Source organism: Zingiber officinale, chromosome 5B, assembly GCF_018446385.1.
Source record: "Zingiber officinale cultivar Zhangliang chromosome 5B, Zo_v1.1, whole genome shotgun sequence".
NCBI lineage: Eukaryota > Viridiplantae > Streptophyta > Magnoliopsida > Zingiberales > Zingiberaceae > Zingiber > Zingiber officinale.
The window spans coordinates 4,988,647-4,998,328 of NC_055995.1; the positions used below are offsets into that span (position 1 = coordinate 4,988,647).

The 9,682-nt window shown below is 40.3% G+C and overlaps 1 protein-coding gene across 4 annotated transcripts; it reads right to left on the reverse strand.

Moving 5' to 3' along the window:
- Positions 1-4,944: 4,944 nt before the first annotated feature.
- On the reverse strand, positions 4,945-9,285 carry LOC121983979 (type IV inositol polyphosphate 5-phosphatase 7-like). 4 transcript variants are annotated; one of them, XM_042536710.1, is made up of 13 exons: positions 8,637-9,285; positions 8,460-8,544; positions 8,133-8,201; positions 7,909-7,996; positions 7,717-7,821; positions 7,144-7,626; positions 6,915-7,050; positions 6,506-6,699; positions 6,305-6,413; positions 6,072-6,220; positions 5,694-5,990; positions 5,533-5,598; positions 4,945-5,395 (listed from the first exon to the last, which is right to left on the reverse strand). In XM_042536710.1, exons 1-11 carry the CDS (start codon positions 8,664-8,666, stop codon positions 5,768-5,770), a joined length of 1,671 nt encoding a protein of 556 aa, XP_042392644.1. In that variant the 5' UTR covers positions 8,667-9,285; the 3' UTR covers positions 4,945-5,395; positions 5,533-5,598; positions 5,694-5,767. The 4 variants fall into 4 exon arrangements, with proteins under 4 accessions (XP_042392644.1, XP_042392641.1, XP_042392642.1 ...); XM_042536707.1 differs by having other exon boundaries at positions 4,945-5,405; XM_042536708.1 differs by having other exon boundaries at positions 4,945-5,441.
- Positions 9,286-9,682: the final 397 nt, after the last annotated feature.

The window sequence follows — 9,682 nt, forward strand, 5'->3', positions numbered from 1 at the left end:
TATAAACAATATTTTCAAAAGTGTTTGATTAAACTTTCAAAGCATTATTTAATTCTAATTTTTTAAATGTTTTTTCAGAAAGTTAATTAAACATTTTCTTTCAATATTTTAGCTTCCAGGTCGTGGCGAGGCACTAGGCCTTCTTGGTTATTGGAGCAACAACCACTTCCTTAGACAAAGCTTCCATAAAGAATTTCAATATTTAATTTTCTCACTGTAAGCTTTTAATTTTTGAAAACAATTAATTAAGCACAGATTTTGGAACCCAATAGAGGTTCCTACCTATAGGGTTATTCAGATACTTAGGGGGTACATAATTTTTGGGTATCCTTCTAAGCTGACCCTGATGGTTTCTAATATACCAGTTCAATTTTCCATAAACTTTAATTTTTGAATTTGGAAATCTATTTAAACATGGACTATTTCTTAATTTCTCAATTTCTAATTTTAGATTTTTATTTTCAGATTTCAAATTTTTATTTTCTTTTTCTAATTGATCTAATTCTTTAGACAAAGCTTTAATAAACTCAAAAGACTGTTTAGAGTTTAGGCACGTACCTTACTTACCTCATCTTGCGATGCTCCCCTTCATCATTGCTTTCTCCTTCGATGTTCCTCCCCTTCATCTATGCTCATTTCTGAGCTAGACATTTCTTCTAGCCGATGGTTGGCCATCAGTGTCCCGAGAATTCTTCGATGTCGACTCGGAGGATGATGAATCGACCAAGTAGCCTTTAGGTTCTTGTGCTTGGAGGATTCGATTTCTTGCTTTTGATTTTTCCCTTTCTTCCTCCTTTCTCTTTAATTTCGGGCCATCCTTGATGTGCCCTTCTTCTTGCGTTGTAGCAGCGAACCGTCCTTTTTCTTTGTTGATGCTTCTTTTTCTGCGGTCTAAATTTATTAGAATTAAAAAACTTATTGAACCGTTTTACCAGTAGTGCTGCTTCGGATTCATCGACCGAGGCTTCGGAGTCAGAACCGATTACTTTTGCCTTTAGAGCTATGTTCTGACCGGTCTTCTCTACTCCATTTGGCTCTGAAACTCGAGATTCGTGAAGTTCAAAAGTCTAAAATAACTGTTCTAACGTACTTACCTCGAGGTCCTTAGAGATGTAGTATGCATCTACTAAGGAGGCCCACTCTGGAGTTCTCGGGAAGGCATTGAGCGCGTACCGGATAGAGTCCCGATTGGTTACCTCTTCTCCAAGGTTCGTTAGTTGCATTATCAACTCCTTGATTCTCGCTTGGAGTTGCGCTACCTTCTCGCCTTGGTTCATCCGGAGGTTCGTCATCTGGTTCCGGAGGATGTCGCGCTTTGCTAGCTTCGCTTCGGAAGTACCTTCGTGTAGCTCCAGGAATTTTTCCCAGAGATCTTTTGCTGAGTTGTAGCTTCCGATCCGATTTACCTCCTACGGCGGCAGCACATTGAGCAGGTGGAACTCTGCCTTTCCGTTGGCGACGAAATCGGCTTGCTCCTTCTTACTCCATGTGTTTTCTTCTTTGTCTTTCGGCGCTGCAAAACCATATTTCATTGTAATAAGAATATCAAAATCCGTTTTAAAAAATACCTCCATTTTACGCTTCCATGTGGCGAAGTCTCCGTCGAACTTCGGGGGATGGATGTTCGCTCCGGCCATCGTCTTGATCGTGGTGCTTCAGTTGGCGGTTAGTCCTTCTGAGGCGATCAGGCTCTGATACCACTTGTTGGTGCAGCGGAGACCGGCAAGAGGGGGGGTGAATTGCTGAAAACAAGAGAACAAAAACTACCCTCCTCGGATTTCAACTCAGAAATAAAATCAGCAAAGTAATAGCAACTAAATTAATGAAACAGAAAAAGAAACAGAACAGACTCAGAGATTTAACCTGGTTACAACCAAGGAGGTTGTTAATCCAGGACAGTAGAAAAAGCGCAATAAGAAAATCTCCTTCTCTGAAGGCGGAGAAGCCTTTTACACTTTGGAAGCTCACTAGTTGCTTAGGAATTGCTTACAGATTGGATGCTTGTGTTGTGTTCTAATTCCTAGCTCCAGGGGCCTTTATATAGGCCCTGGAAATCTTATCCCGAGAGTCCAAGGCGCCTCCAGCTCGGTCAGCGGATAAAACTTTATCCGCTGCGCAAACGGTCAATTTTGACTGTTCAAGGCGCCTTGAACTAGCCTTGAAGGCGCCTTCAAGTTGAAGGCGCCTTCAAGACTGTTGAAGGCGCCTTGAGCTGGATTTTCCAGCACAGCTCCTTTTTCAGCTCTTTTGCGTGGACTTCCGATGCTCCGATCTTTTGGGTGATTGTGGCCAACCGGAATAGGGCTCACCCGAACCCAGTTTCCGGCCTTCTCCTCGAGCAGCCTTCCGTCCCGGCTTAACATCCCTCGAACGCCGCGCACGCTCTTCACGCCCACCGGAGTACTCTTCCGCAGCTCTCTCGTCCTTCGGACGCACCGAGCCCGTCGGCTCCCTTCCCGTGCCGTCCTTCTCGCTAGCTGCGTCTTCCGCTCGACTTCCTGTGCTCCTAAGCTCCTGCACACTCAGACACAGAGATCAAACATAACAGGACCTAACTAACTTGGTTGATCACATCAAAACTATCACGGGGTTCAACACATCACACCTAGCCCAAGTAATAGTTTTTTGTCATATGAATTCAAATTATTCAAACATATGTCCAAGAATACCATCCGTTTGACATGTTTTACTTTGTATACTCAATCATCCAAGACTTGCACCTCCTAGGAGATGATTGACAAGATGTCAAAGTATAAACCTGCATGACCAAGATGACTTAAATACCTCAAGTTTAAGGAAACTTGTACTTGAGCTGCAATGAGATCTTCATTGACAAGTAAGGAACCACATGAAGTGTCATAACATGTGATATCCAATGAACTAATTACCCTTAACCAATATCCACATATTAATTCTTAATATCCCAATATTTCTGACTGACTATTTGAATAAACAAAGGAACATAATATATACTAGTTTTACATAATTGATGATGTTCAATCTCATCAATTCATTGATTAGGGAATATTTCAATACATTATTTCTCTCATGCCATGTACTGTATTGTGGAGTTCATTAGTTAATTTTAAGATCAAATTATATACATAGAGAATGTACACCTAAATAATGAATTTATTTATAAATTAAATGATGCAATATCTAAGACGATCATCTTAGGACACTCTCAAATATAATAATTTAGAGTAGGTCAAGGTTGATTGAATGCTTGAAGAGGTCTATAATAAGTTAAAAGTGACCGGATACTTGAAGGGAGGTTCAAACCATAAAAGTAATGGTAATTCTTCATTTGAGGGGAGGATTATTGGAAATATGAGATCTTTTAGATAAAGTATAAAAATAAACTCATAAGGACTTAGACCTAAAGTGGACAATATTATTATGAAGATATATATAAATTCTTTTGATCCTAATGATATTATGAAAGGTTTTACTAAGCCTTCTCTAATTAAGGTTCGTTGTAAGTAAATTTTGTAAGTCGGAATTATTCAGTTTGTAATTAGAAATTTAACTTATTCTAGTTAAGATTTGAATCAACTTTTTATAATTTCATGGTAGCAAAAGGCGAATATGCTCGCCCCCAGTACCCCCGTCAATCCGTCCCAGGACCAACAAGAAGGAGGTAAATCACGGACGGCTACTATCCGTTGGAATAATGATTAGTACATAAGGGAGACATTTATCTCGATTTTGTCAAAATTTGAACCCCATACCTCATGACGATAATATCTCACGCGCTAGCCGCTAGCCACTAGATCATCTCAAGAGGACAACTTCTCGTAATTCCAGACACAGAGAAAGATTACCTCTCTTCTTGTGCATTCAATTATTATATCCTCTCACTAGGAGCCTCAACAACGAGAATTATAGTACTATATATTCATACTTTATCCGTTGAAAACTTTACAATTTCAAATGCTCCCTTTCGATCTCTTGTCAAATTTTAAAATTCATCCAAGTACGAACAGAGTCATGTTGTTTATCACTAGTCAAGCTAACCGGTTGTGGGGCTTAGCGTAAAGCCTACAAACTCCACTGCCTCCTGCTCGACAGAGGCATGCGCGGCCATTGGGATCCGCGGGGGTTGGGTTTGACCTCCTTAAAAGAAGCACTTACTGGTCCCTGGCATGGTTTTCAGAGACATGGCAGAATTCAATTCTGACATCATCCGCTCCTCTGCTCTGCTCTACTCTGCTCTCGTCGCATCTCCTCGTCCAAACCCCAAACCCTCAATCTTACCAATTGTCTTCTCCTCCAGGCCGATCAGCAGTGACAAGCAGCGCAGCATGCACGATGCAACTCCCTGCATCGGTGGAATTAATCAAGCAGTTGCATCGTCGATGTGAATGAGAGAGAGAGAGAGAGAGAGAGAGAGGGGCAGCACTCGTGACCAGCGAGGAGCGGAGCAGGGCACACTGTTGTTGCCAAGTCCAATGGAGTGATTGATGATGATGGCGAGTCTGTCTACATGACATGGAGTGATTGATTTAAGCCTGCTCCAGTGGCCAGCTTGCGATGACAAAAGCAATTGGTACTTTGCTTGAAGAAATCGGATGAGAGATGTGAAGTCTCATCACATTAGCCAAAGCATTAAAGGCAATTTATGATGTTAGTTTTCAAAGACAAGCATGCAGATGATGACGTACAAAATCTAATTCGTCATCCGGTGGACAGGACGTCCACTGCACGAGTCGATGACATCATAATTGGAGTCCTGCATGCATGCATGCATGCATGCAGCCATGCACGTCCGGAAGCCATTGCCTCCCCCATTTCCAGGGATATAATTGAGATATTAATCTGATTGAGCAGTTGAATGAGTAAACTCATCCATTTCTCTGTAACTGTTCGTCTCTAGCTTTTTCTAACAGCTGCCCTTGAAACAAAAAAGAAGAAACACGACACCAGAATCTGTAGAGAGTGTCATAAGAATAGCCTTTTGCAGTTTAAAGATCATTGCCCATGCTCTTGCAACAGCTTATTATAGCCTACACTTCTTTATCCCCAGTGCAATGAGTGTGCATGAAGATGTTCATTGCCCTTTTTTTCTAGAATACAAAATGAAAAAGAATGGTAAATGTTATTATTGTCAGCTTCCTACTTTTCCACCCCAAACTGCAAGTTTTCACCTGCCCTGACATAAAATGATCAAAAGTACCAATAAAAAAAAGGGACTCGAGTAGTTTGGCCTGTGGTTGATGATGAACTGTCGCTTATGTTAGTTCTGTCAGGATCTCTTTATAGCTCTGTGTCACCTAGAGCAAGAATTCTTGTGTCCATTGATTGCTCATTTGAACAAACTTGGTTCCGACTACTGAGGCTAATGTTCTCCATTGAAGGTTCAATCTCTTTTGCCCCATACTATTTGCCTCTCTTCCTGTTTGTATCTTCAAAGAAAGACAGACCAACTTGAAATTGATAAACTGAAAAAGGCAGAATAGTCACTCTAACCTATTCTTACTTTCTTATGAAACAGAAATGGACATTATGGTTGTTCATAATCATAGGACTTACCAGAACATCAAAGGAAAAAAAGCTTGCAATCCTTGGGTTCACCATTGACCTTTAGCAAATCAGTTGCTGGGAATAATCGAGAAATTCGAACTGTAAGTAGAGAGTAAACACTCGATCTAAGTTTCATATGTTACTAATAGCATCGAAGGGAAAGTAATTACCTTTATCAGTGAAAGGATTGTTGAATGAATATACAAGGAAGATCCTGTTTAAGCCAACTGTATTGATGCACTCTTCAAAAGAAATTCAGCTCTGTATACCCATTGGAGAACTGCAAAAGTTCATCTATGTTCACTTGAGAGCTAGAGCAATTCATGTTCTGTATTCGGCTATGATTAATTGACTCGACTTCTGCTATAAAAATGCTAGAAACCGGTCTATGGTCGGAGAATTTCGATTCTCCGCGTACATAAGAGAGCTGGTTGAGGCCACTTCCATACCACAGGATTCTATCGCACCTAAGTAATTGAACAAGGTCATGAGTACAAGTCTGTTGAATACATTCTGCAAGGAAGGAATCTACTATAGGTGTTAATTACCATGCAGGTGTTCGACGTTTTTCTTTCAAGTTCATGTCGTCTCCTGTGTATCTGTCTGAGTTGTTTGAATATTTGTAAGTGGGAGGAAAATATATTTTCCCTTCATTCCAATCCTGAAACACCCGACCCCATCTTTGTTCTATCCGAAGCTGCTTTAAAGGAATAAATTTCTTGAAGATGTTCAGACAACTAAAATTTCTTGTAGATGAAAAGTAAATTATTTGCCTAGCTACCTGATCTTTCTCCAACAGAGCTTTCCAGTTCCTCATTTCGACAAGAGCCTTGGCAGAGCGATACGAAAGAGAAATTCTGTAATTTAGATCCCCGAGCCAAATTATTCGACTACAAAGAAAGAGGATCGAAAGCAACAACATGAGATTTCTACAAAATATAAATTTAGGACTAATTTACCAAGTAAATTTGAACACACTCACTCATGCTCGAGGATAGTTTCAGGTGACCTTTCATCATAAAACCCACCGACCGGTGGGAATCTCGTCTTTCTTATAATCTCCATCACATCTGAATTCCTTCTTAGTTCATCTCCATCCTTCTGTCCGGAAGTCAAATGGCTGCAGATGAAGCAGAAGCTTGTTTGGTGCAAAGACATGCTGACTGAAATTGATCCCTGAGAAGAAACAGATTTAAGAATGCAAGTAATGTGGTTTTCATAACTCTCAATCTACTTGAAGAAATTAACAATCCCACACTTGCAGATGGCACATTGTTATTCCATACTTCTATTTGGATACAATGATTGAGAAAGAAGAGAAATTTCGCTCGATCAGGAATTTTCAGAGTAAATATGCACTGAAAGCTAGATAAGATCTTATCGAATCATACCTTGTTACCGAGATAGCCCATCAACCCTCGGCCAACACAAGAGACCTTCAAGTTCCTTATACTCTCTCTTATCTCCCCTCTTACCCATATGGTAAGAAATATTCCAACCATTTGCTTGCTTGCCACTAAATAGTATCTGAAACAGCCATTAAAAAGCATGTTTGTTTTGTTGTTGTCTAACATTGATGAAATAGCTGATATGAACAAGAACAACTTTTTTCTTACTTACCTTGATTGCCCTGCCTCCATTGATGTGGAAGCTCCATAGCCATAGGACACTGGTGAACAGTATGTTGTTGTGCTAGGTGAATCTCCACTAATGTTATCATCATCTGAAGAGCCGCCCCATCGATAATTGGGATCATAGTCACTTCTTCTGTTTGCAAACATAACTCGCTCACAAACACTATGCCGACGATCTAGCCTTGGTTGTGGAGCCAAAATATCTCCATCAATTCTCATACTACGGCTCAAGGACTGGAATGATCGACGTTGGAAGAAACTTGTTGGTCTAGTAGACGTTCCTTCAAAATCATCATCCAACTCCATGACAGGATTGGGAATAGGGGAGGGGGTCTGGAAGCTACCGCTGCTGCTATTGCCGGCGAGATTGTTCAGTGTCTTTCTAATGAGAGACACCCATTTCTTTGCAGGACCATTGTCTTCTGCTCCAAGAACATTTCCGGCATTAAGAGGGACAATTTCCTGAAATCTGAGGTTTCAAGTTTAACAACTACTTCACTGGATGCACTTGAAATTAGTTTATCGAAATTTGAAAAAAGGATGAAAAATTTGAATGTACCCAAGCACATATATGTCTGCAGCAGGTGAGGTATGAAGCCAATCATCAAGATTCAAGTTACTAGGTGGGGATTTGCCACCTACATTCCATGTAGCAACAAAGATCCTATCAACAAATGGAAGTTAGCAATCATTTTAGCATTTGGATGAGTGTTTTGAGTTATTTTTGTTAATTATCTCTAGTTTGGAATACCTATAATGGAGTGTTTCAGTGACTTCAGATGCATTCAGATCAATCTTTCCTCTCCGAGCTTGATCAGATTTCTTCTTGGACAGCCTCTCTAATGGCAGAGAAAATTAGTGAGATGAAGAGGAAGGCAACTTATGAAAGAAGATAACATTATTAATAAAAAAGAAGAAGACAAGTTCTTTTGTGTGGTCTAAAGCTTTTTAACAGAGATGATGGTACTGTTCAACCTGTTTTGCTTTTCTTGACAGAGAATGCTTCCATCCCTGCAATGCTGCCCCTCCATTCCTCCTCCCCTCCTGCAAAGAAACACAGAATTCAAATGAAACAAAAAGGGATGCAAGGCTGTGTTTTGCATGCAGGAATGAGCAGAAGAACACTGATTGTGAAAATGACAATAAAAATTTCTTCTTTACAGAATGAAGAGCAGTTATTCCAAAAGGAAAAAAGAAAGAAAGGAGAGAGATGAAAACTGAGGCTGAAGAAGACATTTTCCATGTTCTTATTTCAAGAAGGTTATATTTTCATATTCTTGCAGAAACAAGACAGATATCTACCTCTTCCAACATCATCTGAATGGAAGTCCTGGGTTTTGCTCCTGATGTTGAACCATTTTCTGACAAAGGCCTTGGACCATGAGAGCTGGAAGAGAAAGAAAAGAAGAGAGTTCAGTTGGTAACCCACGAAGCTCCGCGCAGCAATCACTCACCAAGAAGACAAACACCACATCAAACCTTGCTTTTCTTCCAACTCCCATCTTTCATTGTTTCAGAATGTCCTCATGCAACTGACTCAGGCATTTGATAGAACACCAGGAAGAAGCCAACTCCCCTCTTCCTCGCACTGTTTCTTGGATTCTCCCAAGAACTGGATGGCGAAGCAGAGATTTTTGATGGAAAATAAAGACGAGGTAGTACTTTACTTCCCCTTGCCAATCGATTTAGTAGCAAATTCTAACGTGTAACAAGACCAAAGGAAGTAGACAGGATCACTGCCAGATTCTCTTTAGAAAAAGAAAAAAAATCGCAATTTTTTGCCCTTTCCCCAGACGGCTTCTGATGTGAAGGACTGGCGACTGAAGAAAGGAGACTATAAGTATAAGATTCTGAGAACTGGGAGGTATGGAACCAACTGCATGGAAATGAAAAAGCTTGGATTTTGGGGAAGGAGAAGAAAAGAATGGTGGTGATGACAGAGTGTGAAAGTGAGAGGAGAAGGAGAAGGAGTAGGAGAAGGAGAAGGAGAAGGAGAAGGCGAGGGGAGTACTCTCTCCTTCGAATCCTTGTTCTAGGAGTTGATTAAAGTATCCAATTTCAAGAGAATAAAGTGCTCCTCTTTCTCTCGCTTCTCTCAAGGCTTTTTACTCCAAATCCAAGACCAAACCAAAACAGTGAATGCAAGCAAACATTTCGTTAAGAAGCAGAAATTTCTAAAACTGAAAAACTAGAAAGAAAAATAAAATGTAAAACAAAACACAAACAAAACAAAACAAAAAGCACGCCAGAATTGCTTGCTACCAATTAGGCAATTAGAATCTTCTCCTCACAGAAACTGGCTGGAGTCAGGTTTCAGCACCTCCTCACCTAATTGGCTTCTTCCATAGAGCAGGTAAACGGCAAAAAAAAAAAAAAAAGCAAAGCAAACCAAAGCATTCAGAGGCCTTCTCCAACGTTCAAAGGTGTGTGTGTTTCTGCATGGATATCTTTTTTTATTTTCTCTTTTCCCCCCTTTTTTATTTGGTAATTTTTCTTTCTTTACATCTGCGTGTTTGGTGATTGCC

Coding starts and splice junctions, on each gene's coding strand:
- LOC121983979 (XM_042536710.1), bottom strand. CDS start 8,666: ATGAAAGATGGGAGTTGGAAGAAAAGCAAG. Junction 7,051..7,143: donor ATGGAGGCAGGGCAATCAAG/GTAAGTAAGAAA, acceptor TGGCTGTTTCAG/ATACTATTTAGTGGCAAGCA. Junction 5,991..6,071: donor AAACGTCGAACACCTGCATG/GTAATTAACACC, acceptor TCAATTACTTAG/GTGCGATAGAATCCTGTGGT.